The sequence below is a fragment of the Pungitius pungitius genome, chromosome 1 (assembly GCF_949316345.1).
Source record: "Pungitius pungitius chromosome 1, fPunPun2.1, whole genome shotgun sequence".
Lineage (NCBI taxonomy): Eukaryota > Metazoa > Chordata > Actinopteri > Perciformes > Gasterosteidae > Pungitius > Pungitius pungitius.
In genome coordinates, this window is record NC_084900.1 from 31,653,200 (window position 1) to 31,671,607 (window position 18,408).

An 18,408-nucleotide genomic window follows, 5' to 3' on the forward strand; every position below is an offset into this window, starting at 1 on the left:
ATCTATTCTATTGTGGTGGCAGAGAGACGGAATCACACATTTTCCCTTTAAGGCTCAAATAGCAATGGTGCAACCTCATCACCCAGTCAGTCCCTGTCAGCAATAGACTTTTGATTGCTGATGGGTGGCTGTCGCTGTGTTGGGGTCCCGTCCAAAACAGAGTGATCTTTTCTCTCTCTTTGGCATCTTTCCCGGTGCTCCGTGCTGATTGCGATACAGCGCCAGTCTGCTAGAATCAAGTATTTTCCATCGAAGATTTGTCGCACACTGAAAGCAAAACAAATCTGAAGCTGATGGCCGCCTTGTTCGTCTGGCAAATAAGAGAATAAGAGAAATGTTGCAAATAAGTGGTAAGCTGGTCTTGAGAATCTTTAGAGAAGCAGCAATCATGAAAAGAGCATTTTACTGCAGCTCCAGTGTCATGGAGGTCTTTGCTCATTCATTAATCTTTACATGTGTTTGTGTGCCTGTGTGTGTGTGTCTGTGTGTGTCTCAGTGTGTGATAAAAGGCGGTTGAAGCACTCAGGACCTCATTACTGAGTGTGCAGGTCTCCTTAGATGCTGATAACAGCTAGGTGTGTGTGTGTGTGTGTGTGTGTGTGTGTGTGTGTGTGTGTGTGTGTGTGTGTGTGTGTGTGTGTGTTTTCCATATACGGCTGCTCCAGGTTCAAGTCACAGTCCAAGATAACGCGCTGCTTTTTTGTAGTTGATTCATGTTGTGAACAAGGGGGTTATGGAGTGTCTATTTGTTTTGAGGTGTGTTCAGGGACAATGATAAGAAATTTTCCTTGTCTAGTTAAAATTTAAAGAGCTATGGGACATGGTTGCGAGAAGTGTAAACTCTTTGTGGGAATACAGGTATACAGGTTGATATCTTATTGCAGTAGTTATGATCATATTCTACACATGATAACACCATAGTTAGCATTCACAAATAAGAAAGGGGACATTAAAAACATAACAAAAATACAAATTAAACGTAATTGAAAATTTTTCACAATCATCCAACATTCTTTTCTGAGGGGGGTTCTTAACATAATGCTTTAATTTGAGACATACAACTGCACTTTTATTTTTTTATCCCTCTGTGTTTATTTTCCAAAAACAGCAAATATCTGTCAGTTCAACAATTTCCTACCTTTCAAAGAACTTTTCTCTCCATTCCTAAAGGAAGTGCTGCATTTATTATTTTTTTATCAAATAAAAAAAGTGCGTGAGGTTAAAGGAAGACGACGACTGAGCTGAGTGGTAAAGCGTCTCATGGTACCAGCGGGGCCCGCAGGTGCTGCTCACTGAGCCGCACGTTACGTTCGCTGCCCGCTGGTTCTTGGCCTCGTGTTTCTTGTTTCCTCGGATGTTTGGGTTAAACCAGCCAAGCAGCTGTCACGGCTGCTCCCGTGGATGCTGACTCTGACAAAGCAGAGAAAAGAGAGACTAAATGTGGGTCAGAACAGCTTCGTTCATGAAAACGCGCGTAATCTGAGTTCAGATGGCTTTAAGGAAGAAACCTGCTCTTAAGAAAAAAAGAACAAAAATGGTAATTTAGGAATCCTTCTTTGGGTATCTTCCGCCAATGTTGATTTATTCTTAGTGGCTGACAATGTATAATTTTAGCCACTAGTGAGGAAAACCGTTTTTTTGTTTTTTTTTTCAACCATTTGTCCGTCATCATTTACACTCTCATCCACAAGTGTGCTTGTGTGCCTCTCTCTCGTGAGCCTCTTTCAATAGAGTGCTGTACAGGCCACGTATAGGCCAACTCTAAAGTTCCATCCGCAAAATACCAATTGGCCTTTACTTTTTTACTTACTTACAGGTTTTGAAGTGAGGTTTTTGGAGAAAAAAAAACAAACAATCGAATTGAGGTCATTTTGATTAATATAGCAATGGACTTGCAATGGTTGAAGGAATGAAAACACCTTAAAATGACCGTGATGTGACATGCTTCTGGTATTGAGAAGTGGGCACCTAACGTTCCTGTTTGTTCCCTTGCGGTCAGGATGACGGTTCACTGAGCAGCGAGGAGGAGGCAGAGATGAGCGAGACCACATGGCTAGCAGCTGATTTGGGAGCAGCGTCTGACCTGAGCCCGCTAAGCCGAGGAGAGAGGATGCGCCACAGTCCCCAGAACACGCACAGCAAGGAGGACGACGGTAAGTTCCTGGAGGAAGTTAATGTTAATGAAGTTATTGCATGACTAGCTGCGTTGTGGACGGATTCGGGTCCAGATTGTAATATTTTAGTGCATACTGTGTTGTGACATGTGTGCAGTCTAGCGGTGGAAACCCGGCGATAGCGAGGGAGTTCGGCCATTAGCTGATCTGGGGCCGGGGGACGTATATGGAGATATCACAACAAATGATTGTAGGGCAATAGCGGTGTACTTTACTAATGTGTCAAGAAGAGTGTTTGGATGAAGCATTAATACTGATTTATCAGATTTTGTAATGTGCTGAACCGATGTGCTCACCTCAAGTGTCAAAGAGAGAAAAGGCCGGTGCTGTACTGTGATTGTAATGCTGCTAAAGGCCCCCCCACCCTGCTCACGTTGATACTCTTTGTCCATTCTAGTGGATTTTTTTGAACATCCAAGGTAAAAGTGGTTATGCCAAAAATCTGGGAGTAGTCGGAGCCCAGAACAACTTTCCTCTTTTTTTTGGAGATAAGGATACAAACCGTCTTTTGGCCGTTGGTTCCTTTGCTTTCCAATCCTCTCTCTGTCTCTCCCTTTCATTGTTGGGATTAGACTGAGTAAGATCTCAGTTGGTACGGTGTTCTTGGATTATCACTCTGTTTCACTAACATAGATCACAAGCAGGTAGTTGTCTTGTACACATTCAATTTATCAGATGTTTTGTCAGCCCTTTTGCACTGGAATCCAGAAAGTTTGAACCTTGAGAAAACAACAATAATATTTGCGTGAGACACGGAAATTATATTTTTTATATGGATAATCTCTGGATTGGAGGTCTTGCAAGGCCGGGTTTGAGATGCTTTTCTCTCCATCTTCCTTTTCGTTGCCAGTCGCACTTCTCCGCTCCGTCGCTCTTTGCACTGAAAGACATCCTGTGGTGAGGAGCGCTCACGTTGAAGACAGCCGTATTGGTTCATAAAGCTGCAAGGATACAGCAATTGCCTGCTGCTAAGGTCCGTTTGTATATGTTTGTGTGAGACATTGTATATTTGAATGGTCCTTCAATGCACATCACCCAGCGCTGACTGTGCATGTAGTTGTGTTTTTCCGTGAGCAAAGACATTAGAGTCTAAGTGTAGTGAGAGATTTGCCTTGGTGTACCTGTAGATTGCAGAAAATCAGATCTATCTGGAAGGAGAATTGCAACTATTTTCTTGGTATTTTTTTTCTTTCTTGTGACAATGATACTAGTTACTGGTAAGAGGTATCTGGTGAATTCGGGAGCCTGGAAGGAACGTTGGCAAAGGGACTGATGATATTGTGAGCGAGAGGGTTGCTGGGAGAAAAAGCAAATCTTGATGCAAATCAAGTGTCATGAATATGAGCTGTTTGAGAGGATTTCATCACGGGTAAGTGGAGGAAGTGATCTTAGTGTGTGTGTGTGTGTGTGTGTGTGTGTGTGTGTGTGTGTGTGTGTGTGTGTGTGTGTGTGTGTGTGAGAGGCTACAGCAGGTGGCAGTGTATAAGGCCTTGGCATTAAAAGGTCACTCTGTTCCCTACACCTCGTATGGAAGCCCAAAAGAAGGTTATAGGCGTCCAAATGCCAAAACTAAGAGCAGCTGGGGCCTTCCTGGTCAATTAGACTCCAGTCCAAGGAAACAGGCTGCCACCATAGCCCACACTATTCTCTAATGTAAAGTGGTGTTAGTAATGTATGTAATGATTGGGTTGCCTGGCCGGATGGAAGGATCTATGAGGGAAGAGGGAAATATTTTAGCTTTGAAAATGCTCTTGACCATTGTACAATTCCGTATTGTACTTGCTTTCCTTGTGTCTTTTTTTTTGCTTTTTGGTCAGAGAAGAGAAAAATGATCACCCTTTACCCGGGCCACAAAGAAGGAGGATCGGGACAAATAACTCAAAAGCCCAAACGTCACATCATACACGTGTGGAACACAACAACAACAACGATGAAGGAGAAATGAATACGGTGCTTTGCCCTTCACTCCATCCGGAGCAATTACTATACCTTGTGTGCCCACGTTTTCACTTCTGCAGTTATTTTAAATCCAAAGCGTCTCATCATAAATAAATTCCTTGCCTTGAGTTCTCCATTTAACAACAATAAGTAGTCGATTACTTCTACCAATTTCATCTCTGTCATTTTACAACTTTGTAATCTGCAAAAAAAAAAAGGCAATACGATGCATATCATGCTTTTGAGTTAATGATTATCCCCACAGGGGGATATTGCTTCACAGTTAAAACTAGTCACACCTTCTGCTGTTGCTATGACACTTTCTAAAACGCGTCTGATGTGCTGTTGAAACTTTTAAAAACTTTACTGTTCTCCCGCTGCTGAAAGCCCACTAAAGCATTAGCGCTGTAGGGAACTTGCAGCCTCTTTCCTCAATTAGCAAGAAGCTGCTTCGGTTTTGATCACACAGCCAAAGAGCTTGTGGCGGAATATGACTCCGAGAGTTAATGTCAGGTGGGTGGTTTCCCAACCAGCAAGCTGTCGAAGGCATCCGACTAGAGTATGCAGCTAATTTCAACAGAGCAGATGGTCCACATACACACATGGACTGTCCAGCTCTGACTGGGCAGCTACTGTAGTCCATCACATCTAAGAGCTCCTAACTGCCACCTTGCTTTTCTTCTTCTCTGCTCCACTCTACTTAGCAGTAATTGCGTAGAAGTGAAAAAGCCGCCATCGTACGAAGAGCTTTCTGTATATAAAAAAAAAAAGCCAGTGGCCTGAAGATTACAGCGAGTAAACCAAAATAGAAATGTGTTCCAGAATGTGGGGTCTAACCTCCGAACAAAGGAAATGCCCTGCTCCCAAAGAGTCAACTGGCTCGAGTTTAAAAATCTATAAGAATTTAATAACAATCAATACAATTACAAAGTGAAATACGCCATGAATAGTATAATATTTTGCAAAATTGAGAATAGAAGAACCAGCCTGTTATGACCATCAATAATGGTTCTCAGGAGGCGTCGGCCTGCCTCTTGTCCAGCAGTCTTCAAATCTCGCTGATTGGGACATGGTTGATTTTTTCTTGCAGCGGTATGTGATTGGATGCGCGTTCAAACGTAGCTCCTCCCACTCTGGTCACCGTGAAATTCCTTTCTGCCTCAAGGCATTTTATGACTCTCTCCCTTGGCTTCATCTGAAGGTCAAATCAGAAATCCCTCACTGACCAGACCAATCCATGTTCACTATATTATATCACAATACATTCAATGATTACACCTTTGACCTAAAGAAAAACATGACACAGCATGCATGATATTGTCATCATCCAACTGACGCTAATACACATCAATAATAACACCTCTCTAATCATCACAGTTCATAACATTTTAACCATTATGTTTAAATGGACCAAAATCGAGACCGTTGCCTCTCAGGGCTTTTCTACATCCTCTGCTAATAAACGCCTTAACAGGAGAAAAAAGGTTTCATTGGGGAGAAAATATGGAAGAAATCCATCAAGGAACCTTTAAGGATTCTTCCCTTGGGCTTTAACTTAAGTGGCTGTGTGTCATGTGTACAATGATTAAATGACTTATGTTAGATTAATGTCTGCAATATGAATTAAACCCATTTGAATCAAACACAAAAATATAATAATGCAACATATAATAATACAACTAATATCTAATAGCACACAAAATTCACACTAGTCATGATCACACATATTATTATTTCTACTACCAGGCGAGCTCTTCTGCTTAAATTACAAACAAGAACCAGGTAGAGACGATTCAGCGTCTTTTTTTTTGCATTGTGATTGATGAGTCAGTTTAGTGACACCCAGGTTTTTAAGCTTCACCAGCAGAACAATCCGTGCCCTACTTCTGGCTAAAGGCCCGGCCTCTAAAGGACGTTTCCATCTGACGGCCACAAAATGATGTGCTAGTTTGAAACCAGTGCAATGCAGCACGACTAACCTTGACTCTGGCTGTCCCTCTGAATTTATTTGATAAATCCTATAGGATCCAACCTTGGACAGCGCTCTCACTGGCCTGCAGGTGAGCCGGGCCTCTGCATCTGCTTGCACTTGCAATAGACCCATTTCATGACACTTATGTTCTTGATCTTTCGGAGAGGTCTACACCTATGTATGAGTGTACCCCCCCCCCCCTGCTTCTCAACATCACTCAGTTCCCCCCTCCCCCGAGGCTCCAGAGAGACATCCACCACGGACCCTCAATGTGCTCCTGACCTACCCGCCTGAGAGGCTCCTGCCTGCTGTACAGCGGCGCTGAGTGCCCCTTGTTCTGCGGAGAAAATGGTGATGCAGGGGGCTTGTCAAAAGTTGTAGCTGACATTACTATTTACAGGTCTTCTCCACGGGGGATAAACTGAAGAGAGGCAGGCAAAAACGTATTTAAATTTAAAAAAGGACAAGAGGGAGGACTAGAGAGAGGAAGGATGGCGCGATCTGTTGACGGAGGAGAGGATGGTAAAGAAGTGCATGGAAACGAGAACAGAATTATGTATGATAGATAAGGCGATATATTGATCAGCTGACGTACAAGTTTTGTCCAATACTGATGAACCACAGATATTACAGATTATTGCAGTAAAACTTTCTAATGGAGTAGTGACATGGGGGTGGAAGGAGAAAGAGACAGTGGGTCAAACATATCAATGGACTCCTGCTCTTTGCATGCCCCTAGTCTTCTATATTCCCCTCACTGCATTCATCGTTAAAGCTAGCTTTCAACACATGTCTCTCTATTCTGAATATGGGAACAGATCAGATACACTCTGTACATACTCAGAAATGTACTTGTCTTAAGGTTTAGATTCATATTGCCTCATTTTCTTGGTTGTATTCAGATTTTTTCTTTGGGCATATTGTGTAAATTGTCTCCCATTTCGAATACAATAAGCCGGAGAATTGCGAATAAGATATTAGGATTTAGAGGTGTAGTCTGGAATATTGAGGCATGCACACATCTATTCTAAATATGAATTTAATCCACACTTTATGTTTTATCTCCTCCTCCTCCTCCTCCTCCTCCTCCTCCTCCTCCCCCAACCCCTGTCACCTCTGCAACCCAAATCAGAGTGTGTGTGGCAGCGTTGACTGTCATTCACTCCTTAGGAGGAGTCCATAAGGAGGTGTTTAATTAAAGGTTACAGTTAATTTGGACAGAAAAATGCTAATCTTTTGGTTCAATGGATTTTTTTTAGATTTTGATCATAGCCTCTTGTCACAACCTCTTAACAGCTGTTAAAGATTCTGTGCTGAGATAAGTTGATATAATAGCTCTTTTACAGGCCTGTAAAACATTATTTGCCCACATTATTTGTGTTTCTTGATTAACAAAGACAAAATAAATAGAAAAGCCAATTTTGTTTTTGGAGCCCAGACTGCTCCAATGGCTTCCCCTTTTTGTGGGGTGTTAGTTTGCCTCGCTAACATAGTCGGACCGCCCAAGTGTGCTTTTCCTCTGTGTTTGTGCACGTGAGCCTCTCATAGGGCGGATAGGGACCTCAGCACCTCGCTGACCGACCAGGTCTAAGAAGTGTTGCACCCGAACCTCCAGTTCCTTCCGTTAAACCCCATTATTGCGTTCTGTTAGTTAGAAGCCACCCTCCTGGGCTTCAGCATCACTAGTTAGCTCAAGGCTTAGGGCTCCGTCTGGGGGCTTGTTTGTTCTCCGTTTGCTATTATGCGCATTCATTATTATCTGTATCTTTGCATGTGTTGCATGTTCTCTCACAAGGAAACATGTCATCCAGCTGCATTCAAATGTCCATTGTTTGTTTATATATGCTCTCATCATACCATTTGCAACAGTGTGCTTGCGTGCCTGTGTATTGGCGGCGGTTCTTCTCCGCTGAGCAGTAGCTAATTCATTATTTACAACCCCCCTCCAAGACTCTAACTCAAATAAGAATCCATGCAATTAATATTACAAACCAACTATACTGTTCCTCAAACACACACACACACACACACACAGGGAGTGAAGCTGGTAACTGGCCTAACAATTATTCTTGTTTACAGGAGTGAGCACCAGCTGAGATTGAGCACAACCTGTTGACATATTTATACTGTGTGATTTAACGCGCACACACCTCTGCTCTTATATCCTGGTTGGTTTGTGCAGTGTGCACGTGTGTTGGTTCGATATGCAGTATATGCAGTGTATCTTTCACATTCTCCCGCGTTGTGTGTGTGTGTGTGTGTGTGTGTGTGTGTTGGCTCCTCTGGTAAGTGCTGTAATGAGATCTGGAGCTGTGAGAGACTGAAACCTCCACAGCCTTTTACACAAGTGTCTGACTAAACTCGATAAGCTCGCAAATCAACACGAAAGCTGCCCTTTGCTGCATATCAGATGCTCACTGGTCCAGAGTAAGTATGTAGAAAGCGGCGCACCAGACTTTTTGGTCACCAGCTAATGGGCTGCCATGTAACTGTATCTATTTTTCTGTATTTTGTGGGAAAAGGACCTGATGCCAATTTGCAGCAGCAGCTGAAATGTTGAACCTCTTTCTTTAACGTTGACTCCCTGATGTCTGAACGCAGCCAAGAGCAACCAGTTCAGGCCACTTATCAGTGGACGCCAAAAAAAGGGATGTACGCAACGCAGTCTAGACAATTGGGTTGAATACGATCAACTGACATTAAACAAAAAGGGCAGAAAGATAGTGAGTTATACGTTTCCTACTTTTTCTTTGCCCTGCAGGAAGGATTGCAATGTTGTCTCTCCAGACTGAATTCTCTTAACAACGATTGGATGGATAGCCATGGAACATCTATGTTACCCAGAAAAATGTATTCATGCGATGGGGACTTTTTGAGTGAAACGTATCGGCAATAATTTGAACTACAACTTGATTCAGACATTCTTCACAGAATCTATTCTGATACTTTCTAGTGCCACTGGCGCATTCATTTGGATTATATTCAAACTATTTTTATTTCCTTGAGATAAACCGAACTAATATGGTGAACGTGGTAAAAATGACAATTATATAACAGCACGTTGATGGGCCAGTGTGCAGCATTCCATGGGCTGTATTGGCAAAAAGGCAATTCTCATAATTAAGGTATAATCTGAAATGTTCCTTGTTTTTTTGTCTCTCAGAGGGTCACACACCCAATTTCCTCCACCCTCTTCTCTTTCCCTGCCAACCCCCACCCAAGGCGTGTGTGTGTGTGGGGGGGGGGGGCTGTTTTTAAGACCTTGGGAGTATCAGTGTGCGTTTTCTTATTGTTTTATGGTTTACAGGGTTAAGGATGACCAAAGGTTGGCTCAATAAAATAGGAAATTTGTACCTGTGGTTATCAGCTGGCCCCTTCCCCAGGAACATAAAGCAACAAGTACACACTCTGAAGACACACACACACACACACACCGGAGCAGTGCCTTTGTAACATAAAGAGGGAAATACAGACTTGAGTGACTTCCTCACTCTGAAGACATCCGTATTGTCGAACCTGACCAATTTAGAGCTGGTAACATGAGGAACAGAGACTGATCAATGGTTTTGTTGTCATCATGAAGAATAACTTAATACAAGAACAAATCGAGGACTCGAACAGGCACACATTTCTATTGTTGTTTTTCTATCACACAACATATCCACCGAATCGACCAGAGACGGGATGAGATACTGACGGAGGTGGACGCAGAGAAAAAGCATTGTACCCCGAGACTGAGAGCCCACACAGAGAGAATGAGAGGGGCCTAGGTGAGGAAGAGAGGAGACAGGGTGCAGGTTAACGGCGGAGGGGCTCGAGGTGGACTAGATGAGACAGATGGTCCAGAGACGAGGGGGCTGACAGGGCTCTAAACCTCCGATCCAAACCATCCAGATGTTTAAGCTACAAATTACTGTGCCCCGCTGAACATCCAGATCTTTCACCTCGGTTCATCCATCCATCAGAGCCCTGAACCTAGGCATCTGTTCTCCTACTCTGTTTCCTCTTACGTCCTTTCTTTCTACTCAGCCCCATCAAACCTGTTCTATCCTCCTCCTCCTCCTCCGTCCGTTGATCCCTCCTTTCCCCAATCCTCCCTTCGAGCCGGAAGGGGTTAAACACAGAGAATGTATATGTACAAAACAACTAAACCCCTCCAGCCCTGAATATAAGCATATTCTTCATTGCTATTCTACACGCACACACACACACACACACACACACACAGATTTAAGAGCAGATTTAAGAGCCTCAATTTTTACACATGTTGACGTACAATACAGACACACAGACATTAACGCACACACTCAAAAACATGCAGATTAATGAAGGATTATGCATATTCTAGATACTGTAGCTACCCCTGCATCTCTCTCTCTCACAGACACACACACACACACACACAAAACCTCCTACACAGTCATCATCTGTGGTTCCGTTGTAGCATCATCACTAAACAAACCCTTCTCGTCTAACGATATGAGCTTTATCCAGACTTAAACACTTATCTTTTTAGGGGTTTGTATGAATTACCTTTCTATAGTGCATAATTGTACGTAAAAACGGACAAACAAACAAAGCAATGTACTGCTGTAGAAGGGGCAGCCGAAAAAACTATTTCAGTACGCTATATTTTCCCATCTTCAGCTTACAGTCAGACGACCCATTCGCTCAGAGACCTGAAGCTGTTGTTCTTGTCGAAGCCATAAGGTATCTCCATTTTAACTAGCAGAACACAAGAGATTTCTGGTATAGCGCCTCCTTGATTGGTTCGTTTGTTCGTGTTATTGTTAACTGGCTTTCCAGCGGCGAGGTGAAGCCGTGTGAAAATGCTCTCGGCAGAGTGTACCCTGAAAGCCTAGCTGTGCATTGATTGGCTCCCATGCGTGTATGCTGAGCGCCATCTCCTATAGGTGGCAACACACTATGATTCAGTACCTCATGAAACTCGACTTTAAAATCCAGGCCTATCTTGCATGTTGCAATTTACAGTATGTTCAGCCGGAACTTTTCATCAGCCCAAAGCCAACTTTTCTAAATATAAAAAGAGGATAAAAATCCATTTTTTTTGTTGACCTTTTGCTCTCTGTTATCCACAGTAAAGCCAGGCCGCAGGGTAATAAAACACCTTCTGAAGGACGCAGAGAAAGTCAGCTGTCAATCACTGAGAGGAAAATCAGTGGACATTAGAGGATAGCAGGCGTTTGCAATCAGAATCATCCCAGTGTGATGCTGCTGCCTGTCAGACATCAAGGGCGTATACGTTGTTGTCTCTAGGTGGCAATCCTGTTCCGAGATTTCAGCCTTCAGATGCACTTGTAAAGTGATGCATATGAAAGTAGCCATAAAAGATTAAACAGATTGTGAAGATAATCAACAAATTAATCAATCATATCAGCAGATTTAAGTTAATTGTGATGATATTGTGAGGGCTAAATTGTATTTAGCTGTGCATTCTATAGAGGGCAATAAGCCAGTAGTTCAGCATCAGAACGCAGACTAAGATCCAGAATTAAAAAATGAAATTCAATATTAATATTAATAATGAATATTGTAAACAGGATTCTCTTAATGGGCCTCATGTGGTGGGTTTTCACCCCGATTAAATCAGTGCTGTGGGGAATCTTAGTTACTCTGCTTTCCCTTATTTGTGCATACGTTTATTCTTTCCCTGCTATCTGTTTTATTTCCTTCCTTCTTCACAGTGCTTGATTTTTCTTTCCTCCGTCCTTGTCAGTTACAGTCAATGTTTTGCATATATATATATAAAACGTTCATCAACCGATATATATATATATATATATATAGATCTTGACATCAGTCAAGAATTGATTTTCAATAAGGAAATGTGTTGAATGGACAATCGCTTGTGAAACAAATCCTGGAATACTGAAAGATTCACACCCCACACCAGTGAGTAAGAAAACGTCATTGGACTTTGCGTTTAGTGACTTCCACAGACACAAATATTCCTTCTCTTCCTCCCTCCAAGGCAGCTCTGTCCAACTCTTTCTTTCTAAAGATTTGAAACAAGCAATTGAAATATATTGACGTAGGAAATCAAGTTCGAGATAGCGCCATTTTCTCATAGACTTTAATGCTATTTTACTTCTTTTTCGCAATCAAGAGGAGGCGTCCACTGCTGAATATTAGACATAAAGTACTTTTAAGCACTTCCCCATTGGCTTCCCCAAACAGGCAGTTGCGTCTGCATATCTCCTGTGATGTTTTTATGGCCCCTGTCGAAAACTTCGTTGACTCATTCTGAAATGATCATCTGCCTTGCATTTTTATGAAGTTGTTCTTTGTCTGTCTAGGATTTCTGATGAATCTCTCTACTTCAGCATTGATGGAAATGATCCTGTACCACTACATTCTAATAAACCAGGTCTATACGGATATATTTTCCCCAAGCAGAAAATAAACAGTACATAATGTCTTATACTCTTTACAATGTACTCTATAACCTCCACATGGTTGTCAAGGAAACCTCTCCCTCAGTCTCCACTGAGCGACTCCATTAGGTGAGATCGGTGTGACCATGTGTAGGTTTTCACATTCGTATAATGTACACCGAAGCTTGATATTTTGAGTTGTCCATATCTTCATATCATACATCATGTGAATACTTTTGAAGCAGCATTCAGACTCTCACATTGCTGCTATTATTGATCTGGTAAATAGTAAGTATGTAATGTATCAAAATCATTTAATCAAGTGGACTGTCTCAACCATATCCGATTCGTAATAACAGTACATCATCTGCCACAAACACTTTATCAATTTACCTCTTAATAGGACACAAGCACGTTAGAGTTGCAGTAACTATTTGGGTGATATTTTGATAGATTTGGGGAAAGTCTCCCTATTTTAAAGCGTTAAACACAGTGAGCAGTAAGTAAAAAGTTCAACTTGGAAAGGAGGAATATGTGGAACTTGATACATTTAAAAGTTAAAACTAACCATCTTTACCTGATCGGCATCAACAAAGAGACGTGGTTTTGGCGATAAATACATCAGCTAATCTCAAGCTAAGGGAGAAGGCGGGGCTCAATATTGGGCTCTGGGTGATAGTAAGTGGTAAACACGGCACCCTAGAGGAAACATGAGTTGATTTAGAGCCTTTCCGGTGTGTGTGTGTGTGTGTGTCGGGGGTGGGGGGGGGGGGGGGTCAGGCATCTTTGCGGTGTCAGTGAGTGTACGAGTGGTGCAGAGAGCAAGGTCCGGGAGGAGAGTAGCTTTATAGTCTGGGTTTTTGTCTTCCACATGTACTCTGTGTGTCTGGGTGTGTGTGTGTGTGGGAGGTAGTACAGCAAGGGAGGGGCTCCTAGCATTGTCTTTCACCTCTCAAGGCCACAGACACACACACTGCAGCAAGTGACCGAAAAGAGACAAGCGAGAGACATAAAGGATGGATCGGCGAACAGAAGCTGTGAGACGGAGTAATGAGACCGAAGGAAGGAAGACATTTAAAATAAGGGATTTCCAGAGCATGTTAGGGGGAAATACATGGTTGGCACGGATGGGGAGGAGTTGGAGGTTGGATGGGGCACAAAGAAGCATGGTTGAATGAGAGAAAAGAAACAAGGAGGATTACAAATAATTTATAGATGAAGAAATCATGGGAAGTTTGAACAGTGACGGTGAGGCTCTGTTGTTCAATAATGAAAGTTGCTCAGTGGCACATGAAGCCAAAGAGTTTGACTTTGGAGAATGAAATTCAGATGAATGGAGCATGCCCACCAGCTTTTCCTTTGAACCTTACTCCGACCTCTTTCTCCAACATTTTCACATGAATGGACGAAGGAAAAACATTTCACAGCTTTTAGGACTTAATAATTTTAATGAGATATATTCATTGATTCGTACTGGAAAGTTGATTTTAAAATATGTTTATCATAATATTTGCAGGCATCTATTTCCCAATGTTAATCTACGGTGAAAAAAGTAGTTGTAGTGGACCCAGAAAATTGCTTCAAAGCAATGGGGGTTTTGAAGAAATATGCAGAGCAGAGATTTGTGGGTGAAAGAGCCAGAAAGTTGAAATCCAAGGTGTTACTTCAATCCTAGTCCCCGATGAAATGGCATGTATTATTTTGTAAATTATAGAAAACAGACCTCTTGAGGAGACCAAAAAGAATACGTGATCGTGGAAGGGTGAAAAAAGCAAGGGTGAATAGTAGAACCACAAAACCGAATGATGATGATGATGAGAGAAGATGAATGGGGGAGGAACGAGGAAGAGATGTCAAAGGACTACACCCACCCGTGGGTCTAACATCGATTTGACCATTGATTTACATACTGATGGGAATAAGAAGCAGCAGTTCTTTTTTTTTTTTTATGACTCAATGTGCATCGAGGCATGTTTCCACTTAGGATGCGGAGAAAGCCGTTACTTCACACCAAAGACGCATCAAATGCCGAGGCGTCAGCGGCAGGTGAAATGAATACAGGCTGGATTCATGCAGTGTCTGCTGCCTCATGTAATGTGAAGCTTGTCTGTTGACCTCTGGAAGGGCCTTTTCCTTTATTTCAGCAGTTCCGTTTTGTGATTCCAGCGGGTGTTGTTTGAGAAGTTGACTCCGTTATAGATTCAGCATGCGTACTTCCACTGCAGCGGGCAATATTGAGTGTCGGTTGATTAACAGGCGTTTCACATATTTTGGGATTTGTTGACAAAAATATTTGCTGCATTCCTCAGTTCAAACTGAATATCTTTGGTGTATGATGAGAAATGGTTATTTTGGCCCCATGGCGTCTAAAGAGATGTCAAGGTGCACCAGCAAACCTCTGTGTGTCTTATCAAAATGTCAAAAGACAATGAATAAAAACATTTTTTTCATTTGCTTCTATTTCACGTAGTCCACTATTTCCTGCTGCTTCGTAAAAGAAACCCATCTCCAACGCGCAAGTTACGGCTCCCCTCAATGACTATGAGACATGTGATGGTAAAGGCCTCATTGTCGAGTCGAGACCATGCCTTGTGAGTAAAAAAAGTAATTACGTGGCATCACACTAGTTTGATAAAGCATTGAACGCCCTTCACTGCCTCCTGTATTGAATACCGAGGCAGAGGGCAGGTGAACGTGTGGAGGAGCAAACAGAAAACTAAGAACAACAGAAGCCACAGGTAGAATAATTGGAGTGGAGGTGTGCCTCTGTCTCCAAAACAGTGTGTACGAGAACGCCAATTAGAGAGGAAGTGGGAGAGGGAAGAGTAAACAAAGACTCCTAAGCCTGGTCACACCCTTCTGTCCCCCAGCAAAGAGTACAGTACATTAAAGTACATTAAAACTGCAACTCCTTCTCTCTGGCCCACATACACTTCACCTCCCCATCAATATTTCAAGGCTAACCCCCTAAAATATAGAGCAAACCTAATTTGACGTGAGTTAACGCGCACACACACACTCTCTCTGGGTAAAGAAATGAGATGGTGTGTGTTCCATGTTTCTAGGAAACACAAGCTTGCAAAGTAACTTAGACTTGCTCTATTTTCCCTCCCAAGATATAAAACACTGCAAATATGTTCTCATGTAGTTGAGCAATCAGTGTTTTTTTTAGACTGGTGTACTATAACCAGTTACATTGACTCAAATACAGTACTTAGGTACATGTTTCAGGCACTTTTTTAATGCTACCTAATACTATATACTTTGTGAAATATCATATTGTTTACTCCACTTTACTTGATAGCTTTAGAAAAGGTTGTCACAGAGGACTTCTATCAACCCAATGTGACAACAGCAATGACACACTGTTACAACATTTCTAAATGTGTTGTTTTTCCAATCTGTTGACTGAGATTTCCTTCTGACCTCTCTGAACCTTTTAACAAGTGAGATCTTGTAATGTAAAACGACTTCCTGTTCCTACTGGCGCTGCATTCATTCATTCATCAGACAATACCATGAAAGATGAGAGATGAACGCACTCACGTGTTGCATCCTGAGGCCTCCGACATGCAGACACATTAAGTATATTAATGTGTGGAAATAACTACAGTTCTACATATACTGTTCTACATATTGTGTGTGAGTTTTCACAAGCTTTGTACAAACTCACAAGATATTATTTTCTCATCACACTCTAAGCAATTAATTTATTTAAGAACTTCACATCTGCCGCACGTGTTAAGTGGGCTCCGGAGAATCTTTGGTACAACTTGGCATTTAGGTTTTTTAGGTAGTTTATCATCCAGAGGGTATGAAATCAAATTGCGAGGCGCAACATAAAAATAAGCCATTCATCATCTTTGTTCTGTAGCCTTTTTCAGATGTGCCGTTAAACTGTAGAGGAAAGTGTCCTTGGGTGCGTGTGTGTGACGTGACGTGTGTCTCCCACACTGTGACACACAGACTGAAGAACAGTGAAGCGACTTGAGGTAGAGCAAGTCCTGCGGGGTCCGTGTCGTTGTACCATCAGTTAAGTTTACAAAGTCTGGACACCTGATATGTGCGCAGCAGATGGTACTTTATCTGAACATCACTCAACCTCCCACACACACACACACACTAACACACGTGCACACATCATGGGGCCTTGTGTGTTGGGTGCTAGTTTGTTCAAAGTAGGTCATGAGGACAGTGTTGCAGCAGGACCATTACAGCCTCTGACTCCGACATGCACCTTACCTCACTCCCTATTAATAGACACACACACACACACGCACACACACGTCCAGCAGACAGGAGACGATAAAGGATGCATAACTTAACACAACATTACTGCTGGATGAACATTTACCATATGTGTGCGTCAGTTGTGGCTGGTGATAAAACAATTGGGGAGAACAGCCAACAAACAGTGTCACAGGACTTTATGTAGTCGCTTAGATTACAATATGTTTTTTTAAAACTCACTCACTGGGACCTTCTGCGTGGTCATGGACCCTGTGGTTTTGTAATGTGTCACTAGAAGCCTGTCAGGGAACTGCTGCCAGAGAAGCAGCATGCCAGCCAGAATTGGATCTTTTCCTGGGTGAGTGGATTTGCAGGTTGGAAAAAAACAGAAACGTTTATCAAAAAAAAAGAGAATTGGGCTGTAAAGGCTAAAAAGTAGTTGACAGAATACATGTAACAAATTCATTTTCTAATTGGATATTACTTTCTTATGAGTTGGGCTTGTACAATCTGGCAGAGGTTTAAAGATGGCGTCCCAATATCAATGTATTCTGCTTGTTGATTGGTAACCGCACCGGGGAAGTACATCCTCCCTTGGAGAATCCTTTTAAATATTTTGGCCGACCAAAATTGGCAGCTTAACAACTGGATCAAAAAGAGACTAAAAGCGGAGGTCAGAAAGCGAGTTAGTGGATAGAAGGCAGTGCACGTGTTTGCATTTTACTCCTTGTTCAAGAGCTTTTCAACACAAAAGCATTCAACTTCATCCATCCCTCCCTCCCTCTCCATCTATAATCCGTTTTCTTCAAGGTTGTACAGTCGCAGAAGAAGAAGAAGAAGAAGAAGGGTGGAGGGAGAGGAGAGAGGAAATTGGGAGATAAAAGGGCAGAACTGAAGGTCGGCCCAAATATAAATGATGAGAGAGGTGGAGTGGGAAGAGGAGATGTGGGTAATGAAAATGAAACAGATGGTGTGGAGCTGGAGTCAAAAATGAGGAGAGGGAGTGAAAAGAAAAAAAAGATGGGGATTAAGAAAGGAAGAGCAAAGAAGAGGGTGAGTGCGGGTGAAAGAGAGGAAGAAAATGAAGAGCGGCCAGAGGGCAGAGGCAACACCAGCGCGAGAGCCATAACAAATTGGAACGCTGCTCCCACCCTAAATAAATCAGGAAAGACCCTGACTTGCTCCGTTTCCCTTCACATTTACTCTGCATAATTCATTATTTGGTTTGAACATTAGTGAAGCAGGGTTTTAATAACAAAATGAAGAATTATTCATATGTGTTGAATCTGCAGGCTTACAAACATCCACTGCAATGATTGTCCTTCCCGACAGTTTGGATCTTTTCTCTCATGCAGCTAAAATAGAAGCTACCAGCAGCAATGTGCTCCATCCACAACGAATCAGCTTGTCATATGTGTCATATGTCCTTTTTGCGGCTGTATTTGCAGGGTAATATAATGCGTGTTCATCTAGATGTGGGTGTGTATGGACAGATCTTGATCACACACACACACACAGCCACACAGCCTTTGTGTGTGTGTGGAGAATAGACAGCATGTTTCCATGTGCCCAACAACCAGTGAAGGCTTTTAGCTGGGAAAAAAGAAAACATCTTGTACCTCCAGACACACTGAGCCTTCCTCACTTCATCACGTCACCACCCTTCTTCCTGCATTCTTACATGTAGTCAGTTCCTTCT

General features: G+C 42.4%; 1 protein-coding gene across 2 annotated transcripts in view; it reads left to right on the top strand.

Moving 5' to 3' along the window:
- Positions 1-18,408, top strand: part of LOC119222373 (nucleolar protein 4-like) — a 70,591-nt gene that overhangs the window by 30,679 nt on the left and 21,504 nt on the right. For both annotated transcript variants that reach the window (XM_062565065.1, XM_062565066.1), the window contains one exon: positions 2,000-2,153. In XM_062565065.1, coding sequence (XP_062421049.1) covers positions 2,000-2,153 — 154 coding nt within the window. The remainder of the gene's footprint in view (positions 1-1,999; positions 2,154-18,408) is intronic.